Source organism: Lachancea thermotolerans, assembly GCF_000142805.1.
Source record: "Lachancea thermotolerans CBS 6340 chromosome D complete sequence".
In the NCBI taxonomy this organism is placed as follows: domain Eukaryota; kingdom Fungi; phylum Ascomycota; class Saccharomycetes; order Saccharomycetales; family Saccharomycetaceae; genus Lachancea; species Lachancea thermotolerans.
The window spans coordinates 672,211-689,419 of record NC_013080.1 but is presented as its reverse complement, the minus strand read 5'-3'; the positions used below and the strand labels follow the sequence as shown (position 1 = coordinate 689,419).

Sequence of the window (17,209 nt, the reverse complement as noted above, 5' to 3'; positions counted from 1 at the left end):
ACTATTTAATGAATCCTCGGATGGACTGCGCAGTCTCCCACTGGCTACATATCACGTCCAGAGATTGAAGCTCAACTTCTTTGTGAAGCAAGGCCTCTTCGATGTCTTGGGTGGAGCCTTTTTTCAGAAGCGACGTGAGTAGAAACATCTCTCGCAGTGCCTGATCCGAGACGCGCCCGCCTTCCATGTATTCTATCATCGCCTCTACCCTTTCAAGCAGCTTCCTGTTGAATGAAGTCTGCTCCTCAAACTCGTCCTGGTCGTACTGCTTCCCCACATTCGGGCTCAGTGCCTCCACAGCCGCGAGCACGCTGTCGCTGCTTGACAGCTGGAACGGTACCTCTTCCATGCGGGCCTGACCCCGACTTCGATAGCATTTCAATGTTAGCCTTGTCCCACAAGTGTCGTATGTGAAGAAATATTGAAGCCCCTTTGCCAACCGCCGCAGCTCATCAATTATGGCCTCGACGTCCCCCAAGTCATTGGTGATGAACAGTACCCCCAGGAGCCGCAATTCCGGCTCTACCGACTCCACAAGGTGAACTCGATCTCGTAGCGCCGTTTCGCTGAACACAAGCCTGTCCTCTTTTTCACTGCGTATCAGGGGAAGCTCCAAGCTTCTCTGTAAATCAACTCGAGAACCCGAAATTCCTCCAAACAACAGAAGACACAGCGGCTGCGTAGGATACCCTCCAGTGGCGAGAAGCGTCTCCTTCAAGTGGTTAGCGTCTACGATAACCCCCAACCCGAGATTTACATCCATTCTCTCGCCCCTTCTCAGTACCTCTTTCGCATTTAAATATGTAAGATACACTGCAAAGCAGAAAATGACCGTTTGGGATATAAGATATACACATATATATACATGATGGTGAGTAAAGAGGCTGTTAAGGTAAGCTTCCCGCACTCAAAAATGCTAGTGCCTCTCGTTACACAATGACCGCACCTGGGTCGATCACCGGAGCTTGACCCTGGACAGGCTCGTAGCAGTACCACTTCATCAACGCGTCAGTGGCAGCTCTAGCCTTGGCTTCTTTCAGAGAGGAACCGAACCCTTCACCGAGCTTCTCCGCTCCCGAGAATACGCCCACAATAAACACAGGCGCCTTTGACAGCCTACCAGACTCGGCCAGTAGCTTGGAGACAGGTGGGGACAGATTCTCGCGACGACACAACACCGCCAGCTCTCTCGCGGGCTGCTCGAACTGGAAGATCCGAGTCACATCGAGCTTCCGGGACAAGATGTGGTCATCAATGAATCTAAATGCGAATGTAGGGTCGGTTTCGTGCGTGTACGCCCAGAGAGCGCCAATCACACTTCTCACTGCTAGCGCGTATGCGGCGTCCTCTGAAAAGTTGTGGCTTGTGATGAGTTCCACGCCGTCCTCTCTTTTCAAGGCGTTGTTGAAAAATCTTAGTTTGCCTAAAGAGACTTGGATAGGCTCCTCCCTGAGGTACCTATCAAGCACCGAGCTGTTCTCGAGCTCAATACCCCAGGACCTCCCGACGCTGGCAAGCACGCTCTGAGAGATATATGCGTCCACCGCAGCATTAAGCACCACGGTGGGCAGGCGAGGGTACTTCGCCATCGTCTGTCGCGTGACATGGTAGGTCAGCAAGTTCTTACCGAATATGTTTAGGCCGTGGTTGTCGTAGAAGTTGCTGGTTGGAACACTACTTGTGAAGGCCGCGCCTGAGGAGGGCACGTTCAGATCCGACGGAAGCCGCGACGAGCGACACGTCAGGCATCTCGCCAATGTGGATAGCTGGAACGATTCCGGTAAATTCAACCTTCTATGGAGTGTGACCAAAGAGGGAGACTTGGACGCCAGCTCCTCGGGGACGTCGTTAACGGCCGCCTGAAGCCTTTTATAGTATTCTCTGTATTTGTTCAGCTCAGGCGTTTCGAGTTTGACCTGCTGCTGGCGCTGTCTGGGGCTTAAGTGTATGGACCTCTGCGGCGCGGGAAAGCCTCTCAACCAAACCCTCTTGGACCTCGCCACAACGTGCAGGCTCCGCGCCAATCGGCCTGATAGAAGAAGCTGCTGGGACATCAACAGAACTGTGAAACCAAAGGGCCCTGGAAGTGAGTTTTAAGAACTGTCAAGCGGCGTTTCCTAGTATTAGCCTTCGTTACACTTGGGACGAGGCCTTGAATTCTGAAAATTTTTTTTGGCCAAGAACAGGATAGAAGATCACTGCTTGAAAGAACTGACGTTTGCATTAGTACTTAGTTATGAAAACATTTAATTTAATTGTCGATAGCCGTGACAAGGCTACAATCCGACCCAAGAAAGGCGCGGGCGCTGCCCGGTTATCATAGTGCCTGTTTCTGGCAGCAACGTGGCTTTCTGACATTTCAGAAAAGGGCCACGCCGCTGAGGACGACAACTACGGCGCCCATCACAGACCATGAAGAGATCTTTCTCAAGACCACCCCCGAGGATTCGTTGCTGTTAACTGGCACGTGTGTCATAGAACCAGCATGGGTCACTGAACCACCTTGTACTGTATGGTTGTCTTCCTCGTCTTTGGACGCGAGAAGAGAGGGTGCGTCGCCGGGTTTCGGTCCGTGGAAGGCTGCCACACGCGACGCAGCATTTTCTAGATTAATATGATTGGTGTGCACATCCTGGTGCCTTTCGCAGAGTGGCGCGGCGAGCACCCACTCGTCTCTCGCTTTCGCTAATATTTTTTGAAGCTTGCTTGAATTTTGGACCAGCTCGACCGCTTGGCTTAGATCCCGGCCGGAGGCACTGTTGGATATGAGCCGATACCACGCCTTGGCTGCCTCGCCTATGAAACCCTTCCATTGGACACTGTCGGCTGTTGATGCCACTGCGTAGGAGACACAGCGGTGTAGCTGGCGCAGCATGGGGACACTGTAGTAAATGGTTTTCACCTGCGAAAACTGCGCTGCGAACGAGATTTTGGTAGAAAAGTCTACGTCGCTGAGGGACATCCAACGCATTTGCTCAGTAGCAACGCGCACGATGTCAAGGGCACAAAATTCGTCTTTGCCTTGGAGCGATGCACGGAGTGTAGAAAGTGCACTGGAAACGCCGCGCTCAAGGCTGTCCACGCTGAATTTATACGAAAGTGCCTTGTCAATTAACGGCACTGTCCTATCTTGGCACTTTGTCGTCGTTGCGTTCCACGAATTTAGAATTTCTGTCTGCCTCAATTGAGCATCTTGGGCTTCCAGCGCTGTTGCAGAACATATTCTAACCGGAAGCGCTATGACTAAACATGCGTTGAGGAAACTTGTGAGCTTCATTTTTAGTGTTCAAAAGTGGTAATGGGGGTAAGGGTCTGCTGTGACCTTAGAATAACACAAACTCCTTCGGAAAAGGACATGTTAGTACTGTACTAGAAAGCTCAGCGCTCTTTCCTTGCGCTTTTGAGCCCGCGTCACTCACAAAGGCCTCCCGCGTCAGGACCAAATGGACGTCAGAGTCCAGTAGGATACAAGCTGATGAAGAACATCATTGGATAGGTATAATAGGTTAAGTACCACAGAGATACCTCTCTTTACAATAAATTCTGGGCGTGTGGCGTAGTTGGTAGCGCGCTCCCTTAGCATGGGAGAGGTCATCGGTTCGACTCCGGTCTCGTCCAATTTTTTGGGTCATTTTTTGAAATTTTGCTAGCTCATCGCGTCTTAAGCTCGAGTAGAGAATGGGATGAATAGTCGCGTAGCCACCGGCACCATCCAACGATGCAGCGCGGTCTTTACGCGTCATACAGGTTGTATTCAAGTGTTCCAGCTACCGCATTCCACCCCACCATATATGCCCTCTCAACTTCACCGGGTCAAAGATCAGCCATCGCTGTAGTGAGAGTCACCGGCTCCCATTGCAAGCACATATACTACCAACTAACTGGGGCACAGTCCCCGCCAGTTCCAAGAAGGTGCTCTTTGCGTAACCTCTACCATGCTGCGGGAGCCAAAAAGAACCTCCTTGACTCTTCGCTTGTTTTGTTCTTTGAGAACCCCAAGTCATTTACAGGCGAAGACATGCTAGAGCTGCACTTGCACGGAGGAAGAGCAGTCATCAAAAGTGTGCTTGGTGCGATCCAAAGCCTCGGTGATCAGAAAAAGGGATTGGATATCAGGTATGCTCAGCCAGGTGAGTTTTCGCAACGAGCTTTTCAGAATGGGCGGATGGACCTGACTCAAGCCGAGGGTGTAGCGGACCTTATCGACGCGGAGACAGAAACGCAGCGCCGCAGTGCGCTGCAAAGCTTCCGGGGACAGAATAAAGCGCTTTTTGACGGATGGAGGTCTCAAATAGTGTCAGGTATTGCGCAACTAACCGCCATCATAGATTTCGGAGAGGATGCAGAAATTGAAGACACGCAAGCCATACTTGACAGCGTCCGTAGGAACATGATGAACCTTGACAAGGAAATTAAGCTATTCGTGCTCAAAATTAGGCGATCAAGCATTCTCCAGAATGGTGTCAAAGTTGCCCTTTTGGGTTCTCCGAATGCAGGAAAGTCTTCTCTGCTAAACTGTATAACGAATGATGATACATCCATCGTGAGCGATACGCCGGGTACAACAAGAGATGCTATCGACGTTCCAATCGATGTAGATGGCTATAAAGTGGTGTTATGCGATACCGCTGGAATCCGGTCCGAAAGCGAAGACCAAATTGAAATTCAAGGCATTAAAAGGGCCAAAGCAAAAGGCTCAGAAAGCGACTTGGTTATACTTGTGATTGATCCGACCAAGACGCCGCTCGTAACTGAAGACCTGCAGCGTTTCGTCAAGGAGCAAATCCCTCACAATCAGGTAATAATCGCCGTAAACAAAACAGATTTGGTAGATACAAAAGGACTTAAAAACGTCCGCCAAGAAGTATACCAGATCTTCAATGGTGACTTCCCCATCAAGTCAGTTTCATGCACAAACTTTGAAGGTATTGAAAATCTCGTAAAAGAGCTATCGCACGTCTTCCAAGGCCTCTCAGGTACGAGTCATGATTCAGATCCCCTTATAGTGTCCAACAGGACAGAAGAGATTCTAACCAAGGATGTCATGTTTGGGCTGCAAGAGTTTTTGAGCTTTCCTGGTACTGAAGACGTTGTAATGGCTTGCGAAAACTTAGCCTATGCTGCCGAGGGCATTGGCAAAATCACGGGAGCCTCAGTAGGCGTTGAAGAAGTCCTTGGAGTGGTATTTTCGCGGTTTTGCGTGGGAAAGTGAAGCCCCCAAAGCTCGTAACAGCCACTATGGCACATTGCATGAGAACTTAAGCAGACTCGGAGCATCAAACCTTGGGTTCTTAAGACTGTCTCTTAGAGGCCAGCTTTGTTTTGACTTCTAATTCCACCAGAAACTCCTCAATCTCTTCCGAGAGTTTTTCAAAATGTTCAATAGATTTCTCTAGACCGTCAACCTTTGTAGCATATTCAGACTGCAGGCGTTTAAACTCACTAATCTTGTCCTCCCTAGTATTGTATTGGGCTTTTAACCCATCAAGACACCGAAAGTGATCCACAGCTTTGCTTTCAAAAGAGGAAATTGCTTGAGCCGATTCGAGGTCAACATATTCCTGGACCTGGTCGATACAACCTTCGATATGCTGTCTTAGTACTCTCTCTTTCATTCCCGCTTTCCAGGTCATTTTAGCAATTTGGTGATGATCAGGAAATAATTTGGATACTGATAGTGCTCAAGCGACATTTAATAGGTTAAATCAGCCAGTGAACAGAATGCGGCAGTTCACAAGGACCCTCGACATGAGGTACAACCCTAAGCCGTACGACTTTGAAATCCAGGAGCCATCCCATAAAGTCCCTCTATGTTGTATATTCCTGTGCCAATTTGATGTCAAAAAGGGAAATACACTAATATGGTCAAAGAAGTCCACAGAGACATCTGATATTTCTTTGGGCAACATAGAGTTCAAATGCATACCTTCAGGAATCCATGAGCTAGAGAAAGACGTAGTGAGTTTTGTCATACCCAAAGGCGAGAACCTTGTGGAGGTGTATTACGGCGTATCATGTTTTCAGCAGAACGGCCAATCATTATCCCGCAATGTGAGCCATGTTGATCGTGGCAAAGTTCAAATGTTTTCTTTGGGGGTTATTGTGGATGCCAGTTTCAGGTACAAGGGCGTTTCCAAGTCTAAATTCTACGACTGGAAGCCCAATCAGTTCATCAGCGCAACAGAATACATAGATGACTTGCAAGAACTGCTCTCGCATTGGTTAAAGAGACAAAACCTTGGCCAAGACTTCAGTCTGTTTGAGAACTACTTTGAAGCTAACAGGTTCAAGGCTGATTCAGCAATGTTGTCATCTCCAATTCTACAACACAGCTGGCAAAATGCAGGCAAGTTCACTACCAATTCCCTGCTACAGGAAAAACATCCCCACATGCTGGAATCTCTTTCTCAGTGGCTTGAATATCTTGGGCCACTTATGTTCCCACTTTGGAAAGCCTGCATCACGAGACAGCGAGTTTTGATAATAACGGGCAATGGAGTCTCGTTCGAGAAAACCAATTCTTTGGTTTATTGCCTTTCCATTCTATCACTAATACCTCGAATCATATCAGACAAGCTCAAAGACAGCCCTTTGCAACCTCTTTACTGCATTGGCATCAGCGACATAGATGACCTAGAGCGACATGTCGCTGCATCGATGAGTACTAACGACGAGACATACGAAATAACTGGTTTTATTGCATGCACTGGCGACGAGATTTTAGAAAGCCGGTCAGAACTCTATGATGTGTGTTTAAAGATTCATGGAAGAGACGCTTTACCAGAGATTACGACAAGTAACGGGGATTACCTAAAGGCGACTCCACATGAACTTGAACTGTATGAAAAACTTGTGAGCAATAGCTTGGGTTACCAGCTGTCACAAAATGAAAAAGAGAAGGTTTTTAGACTTGTGGAGCCAACAACATGGTCGCAGTACCTCATAGACGGTTTTTATTGGTGGGCTACAGCTGGATATATGAGACCGTCTTTCCATGAACCAGAAGACAAAGTAATTGCCGATTTAGACCGCGACAACCTGGAAATTGTTATTTCTCTAGTGGGCTACTTTCATGAAAAGACTCTGCTCCTTTATAACTCTTTGAAACAAGTGGTGGAAGCGAGCACTGAAGACACTGTTGTAGTCTCCCCAATCTTTCTCGCAACTGTAGGCCTTGACTGTTTTAGCAGCGGCGACTACGCTTTTTTGAATAAAGTGTGTCAAAAGTGGTTTGACAGAGAACTACTTGTAAGGAATGTCGATTGTACTTTATTATGCTAATTAAAGAAAAGAAGAGCCGGCCTTCACAGGACTTCTAAACATTTTACAGATTAATCTTCAGAGAACTAACCATACTGTACAAGCCACGATAGAGAGTCCAATAACTGCGGTAATGATTCCAGCCGCGGCACGTGAACCTGTCGTAATGTCTAAGGGGCTCAGATTCGTGGCGGACGTTTCTGTACCAGCCGCACCATTGCCAACCGAAGAACCTCCAGTCGCTGCTGTGTATGGTGCTGGCCTATCAAGACAAAGAACATTCTGCATGATTTCTAGAGCAGCCATCTGTTCACCCAAGCCCCACTTCCCATCCCATCCATCATAGAACCAATTCAACCCACACGTGTGACCATCTGTACCACCAGAACATGACTGGGCAGCACCCTTGGCAGATGCACGAATCCAATCCATGATTTGGTTTCTGGCAGCTGGCACAAGTTGGGCTGTAAGGCCCAAAAATCGAGAAAAGTAAGCCTTGAAAGAACGCTGGTCAGTGTTACATGTGTTCGCTTCCTGACATGTTCTCTCATACAGGATACTGTTATTGAAAAAAATATCCGAAGAGTTCAAAAACTCAAAGGTTCTGGTGTGCCAGGTCTCGGAGCCCGTGTAATTGTAAAGATACGCACATCCTGACATTAACAGTCCTTGGTTGTATGTCCAAATAAGCTTAGTGATAGTAGAACAGTTCCCGTCCACTTTAGCACCATCGTAGACATAAGAGTTGTCGTTCTCTGTCAAGAGTCCGATGCCCTTCATCCAGTCAAACACTTTCTCGGCCCAATCAACATAAGTGTTGTTTCCTGTGTAGCGAGCCAGCCTTGCAGCAAGATGGAACAAGGCTCCGTTGGAAACAGTATTTTTGTAGTCGTAACCAGAATTCCAAGTAAAGATTTGCCATCTTAAACCTCCACCACATGATTCGTCATCCCAACGCAAGGCCATCGTGTTGAAAACAGCCTGAGCTAAATACAACCATTGAGGTTCAGTTTCAGGAGGATTTGTAAAGTTTCTCTCCGCTGCGGCCATAACCACAAGCCCCCAAAAAGCTTGATCATCGTTACCTTCTGTGGTGGATTGATTCAAAGGAATGTAGTCGTGATTTTCTCCAGCTTGATACAGCAGAGCCTCTTCCAACATGGCATTATACGTGTCATTCTGTGTGTACCACCAGAAGTCAAGAATAGAGCCCCACGCTCCACCTGCTTCCCACCAGTAGTATGGGTTTGAAAACATCCCGATTGTTTGCCCATACTGTTGGCCGGTGTAGTAGTCGAGAAGACCGCCTGCCACTAGCGCAGTTGCATTCTTGATAGACCCCTCGTTATCCACGTCAAAGTCAAGAGCCTGCGAACTTCTGAAGGACAGCAAAGCTGTTAAGAATGTTGCCAAGAGAAGCCTCATGCCCGTGCTCTTTATCCTTCGTTTCACTTATTCGATGTGCGTCAGATCAGTATAAATGTTATTGATGACTTTCTTAAATGCTAAAATTGGTATAATCACACAGTACGTAAAACCATGGTAAACAAGGTTGGTAGCCTCCATGGCACACGAGCGCTTGCGGATGTCATTTAGGGATCACAAACGGGAGTAGCAATGTCACTACACTACTCACATCTCCCAGAAGCTCTTGTCCTTGTCGCTGTATGTAGCTTCACGATCTTTCACTGTCATCATGGATATAGTGCATAGTATCAACGGGTTGGTGCCATGGACGATCCACACCTTTGCTCTTCTATTCTGCTTTGTGTCCGCAGCCGAATAAGTCAAAACCCTAGTGATTTCAAGATGGACCGCTTAACCTGTTTTTCAAACTCTTCTCTACTGTCTCTCCATAGGATGCACGCGTCAATGTTGGCGCCGGATTCCACATTAGGTTCGCTTAGCATGCTCATCACACTTAGTAAAATCTTCTCAACGCTTTGCACAGGTGACCAGCGCTCTTCCGCAAGCTCGTACATGTTGGGGTCGTCTCCCGGTGAATGTAGTATAGAAATACACACCTCACCGTTAGGGTAGATATTGGGATGAAGAATACTTGGTGTGAAGAGGAGTTTTGGGGGAGACAATGGATAGTCTTTTGGGAATTCAAGTGTTGCGTTAAACACCCCCCCTTGGTAGGGAGAATCCGGAGGCCCGCTAATCAAACAGTCCCAAAGGAACAGGTTGTCCTCTGATCTTGGACCCGCAACGATTCCCTCGGGGCTATCCTTTAAAAGCTGCTGTAACTCCTTGAACAGACGCTTTTGAGCTGTTTTAGACATTCTTAGGGGGCGTCTTATCAGGCTTTTGTTTAGAAAGATGTGTGAATAGCGTTTATTCAGTATTTTCTATAAACACTACGTAAAAAAAGAACATACAAGCAGACTGTTCACGCAAACAGAGTTATTTCAAAAGGCACATCAAGCAGCTTTGGCGAGCTTCGCTTACATCAAAACTAGACAAGGCCAAGAGCTGGAAAGCTTCTTTTTGGCTACACGGGCCTATCAAACTTAAAAAGCGCGTTCGGAAGCTATTCACGTCGCTGTTCGGCCAACACAAGAGGACGTGCACGAAAGGATTCAAAGGAATCGAAGCTCTCAGGTCGGTAACCCAATGATAATATATGACGGGGAAAAGTATTCTTGCGTGTCCTGTATCCGAGGCCACAGATCATCCACATGCAAGCACAGCAACAGAATGCTCGTGAAGGTGCGCACGAGGGGGAGGCCCTCTGCCCAAACAGTGCGCAAAGTAATTTTGGTTGACGCAAGCTCTCAAGTTAATTCTGGGCTTCACGAGGAAGGTGACGGTGGGTCTCCTTCATGCTGCTCGTCTGCCGGGGCGAGGTCTTGCTCGAAAATGAACAAGCAGCCAATCCTCTTTCTACGTACCATGAGCATGCAAAAAGCACTTCTGGTAGATGGGGCGCTCAAAATTATGATAGAGGACAACGACCCAAACTTCCAAGGCAGATATAAATTTGTATCTGAAAAGGACTACTTGCTTAACCATTTAGATACTTCGCAAAAGGGATGCGCAATGAGCGCGGAAAGTATTACAAGAGCTGGCAGCTCCGAAGCTCAATCTCTGGAGCGCTTTCTTAGTGAAGGTATGTCGCCGGCGAGCAGCTCTAACAAGCAAGAGTTATCAGAAATTAAATTCGAGGGCCACCATGAGACCCTGGTCTACCCCGTTCAAAACATACCACGCGAAGCAGGAAACGCTTCTCCCGAAATTGCTAATAATTCCATGGTTGAGCTCTTTACTCACAAGGGCGTTTATTTAAGCACCCAATGTAACTGTGCTGATGGCAATTGCCTTTGCGTCAATTGTCTCATACACAGGAAAGAGGAGGAGCTAGAGAAATACATTCAGCAGAGCGGAGTCCCTCTTTCTACCATAGGAAATGGCCGGATCACTTTTCCGGAAGAGCAGTCTCCAAATAATACATTTATCTGCCGATCTCCAGCGGAAGACTGCACCGCCCAAGAATGTCTCCTACATCCAGAAGAGATTATTCCACTTAACCAAATATTTTTATATGGGCTGGTGAATGTTCCATTGAGGCGAAAACATGTTATAAAGTTCAGACACAAACTCATTCCGTCTAAATTTTGGTGGCATCTTTTGAAGGAGGAACTGCCGAGTATGCCTCAGGACCAATGGTCAAAATTCGAACTTTTAAGCTGGTTCGAACATATCATCAAATCATTCGACTCCGAGATCCCTAATGAGCCTAGTGGAGATGGCGTTAATTTGCATTCAATGGGGCTGATGATGAATGCCTGATACACAAAATCCTGTATATAAACAATATTTAAAATTCAGAGAATAAATAGATTATAGCGAGCTGTAACAATGATATTTTGGGGTTTACACTTGGTTTATAAAATTTAAGCGAGTTTATCAGCGATAAAATCTGCCTCTCGTTTACCGCTTTGCCAGGCTCCGTAAACGCAGCCTGCACCATCCATGATAGTATGCTCGCCCGCGAAACGTACGAGAGATGTTTGGTTCTCTGTCAAGGCTAAGACAAGGTCCATAGGATCATCCCCTGGTTCACAAGCGGAATAAGCCCCCAAAGCATAGTCGTCACGGGTCCAATTCGTTGTTACTATGTTTTTGAGAATCGGAGCTTTTTTGTTTGATTTCACGAGTTTGTTCTCAAAGTCCTTTACGATAGGTTCGGCGCATCCTAGCGTCTTCAAGAGATTTTCAAGAACAGGCGTGAAAAACTCAAATATCTTGCCTTTATCATTCATAGACTCAATGTATTTCGTCAACGGGTTAGCCATCAACATGACGAAGGAAGGAATACCGGTGTGCTTGACCATGTTCACGAAAAGTAGTGGAAAGTTCCATGAATCCCCCCTTTCAAATTGATACTTGGTATTAGCATCCAACTCTTCAACCAGCAAAGAGAGGTCCCGCGCTTCACGGACTCTTTGACTTAAATTAGATGAAGATTTCCCCAAAGAAAGAATCCTTGAGCGCTCAGTCGACCAGCAACAGTCATCAAATTCAAAAACAACCTTGCCGAGGGCCCCGTAATGTGTCTTCTTAAAGGCATCTTGTATATTAACATTTAGTGGCGGAATAAATTCAATTTTTCCTACGCGAGGTTCTGGTTGCAATGAGTGCGCCAGAATACTCTGAGGAACCGTGACTATAACATATTTGCAGGAGATAGTTTCGCCCTTGTCTATCGTCACTAGGACATTTTTGCCATCGTTTCTCACCTCTTTGACCTCTGTTGAGAGTTGCAACCAACTCTCAGGAATCTCTGAAGCTATCCGGCGAACAATTTTATCGTAATTGAGAACTAAGGCGTTTCGCCCTTGATGAGCAATTTCTAAACATTTAGAACTCTGAGACTTCCAGTCAATTCCGTGCCATAGCTCCATGAAGCGGGCAACTTGCGGCAGAAATCTAATTTGGTCATTGGTGAGAAGACCCCTTCTTTCGTATAGATACTTCACGACCATTTGAAAATAGTTCAGATCCTGTGCGCTCAAATCTTCGAAAAAGTGAAGCTGGCTGTATTTTACCAGTTCCTCTAACAAGATTTCAAGAACCATCTCCGGATCCTGGTCCACTCTACCTTTTTCTGCGTCAAAAACCACCATACTATCGTCATCAAAAACAAAGGATGCCCGTTGGTCCTCTGGAAGGTTCAGCTCTTCAAGAAAAAGGCCATTGACTAGCGTATCGTGATGCCAACTTGCTCCCAAGTCATATCTTCTATTCTGGTACCCCGTTACTGTGTGAAGCCTTCCTCCGATTCTGTCTCGAGCCTCGAGGATGGTGCAAGATTTGAAACCCCTTTTGTAAAGTTCAGATGCGGCTTTAAGGCCGGCTATGCCTGCTCCAATAATTACCACCTGGTTTTCAATCATTAAGAATGCTCTTTGATAGCAGCGAGGCAGACAGTAGCTCAAAGAGTTCACGCCTTCCTTGTTGGTAATCACAGAGGGAACGAGCAGCCTGAAATATAGTCATCTCTCAATACGGACTTTTAATGGCGCGTATCACGAAATGATGCGATGGAAAGCACGAGTTACAATGCAAGCCTGTGCATCATGCAAAAGCGTTGAGTGGCACTGAGCGATCAGTGGAATTGTTTCCCACTATAAATAAAGCCCTAAAGAGGTGCGCCTTACCACAGCGAAACTCCGACACTTAGCATTTCGAAATACAGCATCTTCGAAAGATTAGCATCAGAAAGTTCGACTGTTGCGAATTGCTAAGACCTTGTTGCTTCTCTGCGAACCCGAGGTTTCCCACAGGACGAGCTAATTGCCGAGCATTACAGCATAATTCTCTAGCTTAAATAATTACAGAGTTATGCTCATCACGCCGCAGGCTGCATAGAAAAATCATGTTTCTTAGGAGACGGTTAACTACATGTAACCACTAGGCGTGGTTCATTGTAAGGAGCTTCTCTTATCCTGGTGATGGCGTTATATTCGAAAACGTGAACTCTTCAGAAAAACGCGTCACCTAACAAAAAAATTAACGCGTTGCAAACAATCTCTTTAACCGGTTAGACCATTTCAAAAGGTCAAGACGCACAATGTTTAGACAGTCCAAGAGAAGGGTGGCTAACAGAAGGAACTTCGGCGACCAAGTAAGCCGAACACCTGGCAAATTCATCCTAAATGGAATTACATCAGAGGAGGAAAAACAGCTTTATCAGTCCTTGTACGAATCCAAATTATCCTTCTATGAAGTCCCCCCAAAAGGCGAGATTACGCTTGAACAGTTCGAGCTTTGGGCCATTGACCGCCTTAAGGTTCTTTTAGAAATCGAATCCTGCGTTCAGAGGAACAAAACCGCCAAAGAGATCGAAATCATCGTCAAGCCCTTGCTCCAGAAGCTGTTGCCGTTCACCACCGAGGACCTGCAGGACCGGAAAAAAGACTATTATTCTCATTTTATTCTGCGGTTGTGCTTCTGCCGATCAAAAGAGCTACGAGAGAAGTTCATTAGGTCGGAAACCATGCTCTTGAAACTCAGATTTAACATGATGACCTCGCGTGATCAGGCAAAGTTCGTGCAGACACTTAACCTGCCCTTCCTGCAATTTATTTCCGATGAGGAGAAAGAGCAGCTTTCCACTCAGCTCTACCAAACTATCTCGAGTTCTCTCCAGTTCCAGCTCAACCTTACTGATGAAACAGCGCGGAGACAGTATTTCGAGCAAGAAAAGTTCATTAAGCTCCCCTTTGAATCTGTGATTGAACTTGTGGGCGCGAGGCAGGTTTTCATAAAAAAAGGCTACGCCTACCTCCCTCAATTCCAGCAGTTGAACCACATTGCTAATGAGTTCGCCAATATGTTGTCTCTGGCGTTGACCAAAACTTACCAGACCATTCCTCGGTTGAATGAGGACGACCGCCTCCTCCCTATACTGCATCATTTATCAACCGGATATACTATTACAAACTTCCAACAGCACGACCAGTTTGGGCAGGCATCTCAAGGTGAAATAAACGCCAAAAGCGTATACTCAAGCGCCATTCAGGAGAACTTTCCTCTTTGTGCTAAAAACCTCATGAGCGGCCTGAAAGAAAACCACCACTTAAGGTACCAGGGCCGTCAGCAGCTTTCGTTTTTCTTAAAAGGAATTGGCATGGACGTCGATGAGGCTTTACAGTTCTGGTCAGATGCATTCACAAGCGGCGGCCAGATGACACAGGAAAAGTTTAACAAAGAGTATCGATACAACTTCCGTCACAACTATGGCCTAGAAGGTAATAGGATCAATTACAAGCCGTGGGACTGCCGGACCATCCTGTCCCGGCCCCGCCCGTCAAGGGGCGAGTACCATGGCTGCCCCTACCGTGACTGGAATGTGGACAAGCTAACTCTGGAGCTCTCGCAGGGCATGAGCCTCAACCCCTCTCAGGTAACAAGCGTTCTCGACAGCGTCCAGCGCACGGAGTACACCATCGCCTGTACGAAAGTATTTGAGATGACCCACGGAGGATCCGCAAATACTGAAATTAATGACCAGAGCCACATCGCACACCCCAACCTGTATTACGAGAGGTCGCGGCAGCTGCAAAAGAAAGCGGGCGCTGCAATTAAATAATACATACGGTTTACAGCAAGGAGTAAGTTCAAAACATGGTTTGAAGGTTATCAACGTCCAGCCACTGGTCGAACCATTGCAGATGGGCGACAAGGTTGTTGCTGTCGTCGGCCGGAGAAATCGTGTCACTCCCGGACTGGAGGAGGGCCGCGCCGTCGTCGTTCGCGCGATTCATGTCGACCTTGCCGAATTGGCGGAACTTGTTTTGGTTGACAGAGTCGTCGCCTGGATCCACGCCTATAATGGATTCCAGCTGCTCGGCGGAAGTGGTCAAGCGCTGGCAGAACATGTGGTTAAGCATTTTGAGACACCAGAGGCACTCGCGGGCCATGCCCGGCGGGTTGGGCGGCCTCGCACCCTCGATGAAGTGCCAGATGTGGAAGCTCCTGGAGAGCAGGGCCTGGGCGCGGGCCAGCTGGAGGCCGCCTTGCACCAGCGTGAGGCATATGACGCTGCACGTGAACAGGAGCGACAGGTTGAGCCACCAGGGCCGGAAAAAGAGGCCCGACTCCACAATCGCCTCGAACTGGTCCAGCACGCGCGACGCGAGGTCGACGAGCGTGACGGCGTCCAGCGGAAGAGCGTGCCGGACGGTGTCGCTGCCGACGTCGAGGAGCTGGAACAAGCCGCGGATTTCCAGCGCGATTCTGACGTCCAGGTACGTAAGCAGCACCTGGCGCGCGCACAGGCCCGGGTCCGCCAGCACTTCCTCGCAATCGCCATGCCACTCGTCCAGGCGCGCTCCGAGCTCCTGCGTCTCGGCGGCAGTGAGCTCCTGGCCGTAGCGCCGCTGGCACGTGGTCACGATGGCCGCCAGCTTGTACAGCGCGACAGACTCGGCGCTGAACCACGTGTCCACTGCCGTGTCTGGTGATCCCATGTCCGGGCCCGGGCCCGCCAGCTCCGGGAAGCGGCCCATCTGGAAGCTGATGAGTCGGTCGAGCACGAAGCACGCCCAGTAGCAGTTTCTGGCCCGGCACTCGTCATATGCGGTGTGCTTCTCGGGAAACCGGTTCAGGTACAGCGACATGCCGTTGCACATCTGCACCGCGCGGCTCAGCGCCTGCCAGCACGAGACCTGCCGGTGGCACGTGCGCAGGTACACGGCGGCGAGCAGCCACGCCTGGATCAGCTCGAAGGACTCCCACTCGAAGGACAGCCGCGTGGTCACCGCGTACGCGCGCTCGAAGAGCGTCTCCTCCAGGTGGCGGCCGTGGCGCGTGAGGTGCAAGTCCAACCACGTGACCTCCGCCGCAGTCAGCGCCTCGCAGACGCTGGCGCCGGCGCCGCTGTAGCTGAACCGCAGCGCGATCGCCGCGATCAGGTTCAGAATAGCCTCGAACAGGTCGCTAGACCCGTTTTTCCCGTCGCTGCCGTCCAGAAACCCGCCGCGGAACTGCTGCCAGAACGCCTGCTCGTGCACGATCGACACGAACCGGTTGACGTGCTGGAAGAAAAAGCTCGCGCACTTCTCGAGGATCTGCCGCTGCAGCTCGACTGCGAGGTCCCAGCGCCATACAGTGCCTTGCGGCGCACCGAACGTCGACCCCTGTTTCAGGTAGTGGCCCCCGGACATATTCCAGCCGTAGAACTGCAGGCGCGGAGCGCGCAGTGCATACTTCTGCACGAGCGCGGGCGGCAGCGATGAGATCAGCGCCTGCCCCAGGTAATAAGGTACGAGGTTTTGGTGGCGACGGTGGAACCGGTACTTACCCGGCGAGAAGCGCTGCCACGGCGAAGCCGGCGCCGGCCCGGTAGCGAAGTCTGACGGCGCAGGAACCTGGCTGAGCGCGGGCAAGGTGCCTGCCGGGCCCGGCGCGCCGGCCTTAAGGGCGGCGCTTGCCGGCCGCGTCACGGGCTCAACTTTATAATGGCACACGGAACCGTGCTTCGCGCAGCCTGCACATGGCTGTTGACCGTTACACTTAACCTTGCGTCGCTTGCACGTCCCACAAGCCTTGCGGACGCGGATCCTTGGGCGACCGGTGTCTTGCTGCAAAGTCGCAACTCGCGCATTGTCGTCCTGTTGGTGGTGGTCCAGGCACATGCTTCAAAGGCTAAAAAGACGCGAAAGGGGTGGCAGTTAAAAAAAAAAAGCAGGCGGAGCCTCAGACCAGGTTATGGGCCTCTCGCCCACCACCCCTGCAGCTTATATCACACGACAGCAGCGGACAGCAGCGGCGGGCGCGGGTTCGTGCGTAGCGACGTGCTTCGCCCGCGCGCTCCTCACCTTATGTCGCGGGACGCTGGCCGCTTCCCTGCAATGCAACGCATATGCTAAAATTTTTTTTCCAGATGTGCATATATACATACAGAGCGCAGCACTGCGCCGGGAGTTGAGAAAGCCACGCG

General features: G+C 49.2%; 12 protein-coding genes and 1 non-coding gene across 13 annotated transcripts; 5 read left to right on the top strand and 8 right to left on the bottom strand.

The window, feature by feature from the left end:
- Position 1: 1 nt before the first annotated feature.
- Positions 2-763, bottom strand: CSI1 (Csi1p; the record flags this gene model as incomplete). Its single annotated transcript, XM_002553021.1, has 1 exon — positions 2-763. One exon carries the CDS (start codon positions 761-763, stop codon positions 2-4), a length of 762 nt encoding a protein of 253 aa, XP_002553067.1.
- Positions 764-929: 166 nt separating this feature from the next.
- MRPL3 (mitochondrial 54S ribosomal protein mL44) lies at positions 930-2,054 on the bottom strand (the record flags this gene model as incomplete). Its single annotated transcript, XM_002553020.1, has 1 exon — positions 930-2,054. One exon carries the CDS (start codon positions 2,052-2,054, stop codon positions 930-932), a length of 1,125 nt encoding a protein of 374 aa, XP_002553066.1.
- Positions 2,055-2,359: 305 nt separating this feature from the next.
- On the bottom strand, positions 2,360-3,277 carry KLTH0D08118g (KLTH0D08118p; the record flags this gene model as incomplete). Its single annotated transcript, XM_002553019.1, has 1 exon — positions 2,360-3,277. The coding sequence occupies one exon, from the start codon at positions 3,275-3,277 to the stop codon at positions 2,360-2,362; it is 918 nt and encodes a 305-aa protein (XP_002553065.1).
- A 268-nt stretch (positions 3,278-3,545) lies between these two features.
- On the top strand, positions 3,546-3,618 carry KLTH0D08096r. The gene has a single exon. It is a non-coding gene; the product is annotated as a tRNA-Ala (tRNA).
- A 100-nt stretch (positions 3,619-3,718) lies between these two features.
- MSS1 (Mss1p) lies at positions 3,719-5,212 on the top strand (the record flags this gene model as incomplete). The annotated part of the gene is made up of 1 exon (XM_002553018.1): positions 3,719-5,212. The coding sequence occupies one exon, from the start codon at positions 3,719-3,721 to the stop codon at positions 5,210-5,212; it is 1,494 nt and encodes a 497-aa protein (XP_002553064.1).
- Positions 5,213-5,291: 79 nt separating this feature from the next.
- On the bottom strand, positions 5,292-5,633 carry BLI1 (Bli1p; the record flags this gene model as incomplete). The annotated part of the gene is made up of 1 exon (XM_002553017.1): positions 5,292-5,633. One exon carries the CDS (start codon positions 5,631-5,633, stop codon positions 5,292-5,294), a length of 342 nt encoding a protein of 113 aa, XP_002553063.1.
- Positions 5,634-5,721: 88 nt separating this feature from the next.
- Positions 5,722-7,281, top strand: ANR2 (Anr2p; the record flags this gene model as incomplete). Its single annotated transcript, XM_002553016.1, has 1 exon — positions 5,722-7,281. The coding sequence occupies one exon, from the start codon at positions 5,722-5,724 to the stop codon at positions 7,279-7,281; it is 1,560 nt and encodes a 519-aa protein (XP_002553062.1).
- Positions 7,282-7,338: 57 nt separating this feature from the next.
- Positions 7,339-8,685, bottom strand: DCW1 (putative mannan endo-1,6-alpha-mannosidase; the record flags this gene model as incomplete). Its single annotated transcript, XM_002553015.1, has 1 exon — positions 7,339-8,685. One exon carries the CDS (start codon positions 8,683-8,685, stop codon positions 7,339-7,341), a length of 1,347 nt encoding a protein of 448 aa, XP_002553061.1.
- Positions 8,686-9,047: 362 nt separating this feature from the next.
- On the bottom strand, positions 9,048-9,545 carry UBC7 (E2 ubiquitin-conjugating protein UBC7; the record flags this gene model as incomplete). Its single annotated transcript, XM_002553014.1, has 1 exon — positions 9,048-9,545. The coding sequence occupies one exon, from the start codon at positions 9,543-9,545 to the stop codon at positions 9,048-9,050; it is 498 nt and encodes a 165-aa protein (XP_002553060.1).
- Positions 9,546-9,876: 331 nt separating this feature from the next.
- On the top strand, positions 9,877-11,052 carry MAC1 (Mac1p; the record flags this gene model as incomplete). Its single annotated transcript, XM_002553013.1, has 1 exon — positions 9,877-11,052. The coding sequence occupies one exon, from the start codon at positions 9,877-9,879 to the stop codon at positions 11,050-11,052; it is 1,176 nt and encodes a 391-aa protein (XP_002553059.1).
- A 104-nt stretch (positions 11,053-11,156) lies between these two features.
- On the bottom strand, positions 11,157-12,659 carry FMS1 (polyamine oxidase; the record flags this gene model as incomplete). Its single annotated transcript, XM_002553012.1, has 1 exon — positions 11,157-12,659. One exon carries the CDS (start codon positions 12,657-12,659, stop codon positions 11,157-11,159), a length of 1,503 nt encoding a protein of 500 aa, XP_002553058.1.
- Positions 12,660-13,336: 677 nt separating this feature from the next.
- PRI2 (DNA primase subunit PRI2) lies at positions 13,337-14,857 on the top strand (the record flags this gene model as incomplete). Its single annotated transcript, XM_002553011.1, has 1 exon — positions 13,337-14,857. The coding sequence occupies one exon, from the start codon at positions 13,337-13,339 to the stop codon at positions 14,855-14,857; it is 1,521 nt and encodes a 506-aa protein (XP_002553057.1).
- Positions 14,858-14,885: 28 nt separating this feature from the next.
- STB4 (Stb4p) lies at positions 14,886-16,904 on the bottom strand (the record flags this gene model as incomplete). The annotated part of the gene is made up of 1 exon (XM_002553010.1): positions 14,886-16,904. One exon carries the CDS (start codon positions 16,902-16,904, stop codon positions 14,886-14,888), a length of 2,019 nt encoding a protein of 672 aa, XP_002553056.1.
- Positions 16,905-17,209: the final 305 nt, after the last annotated feature.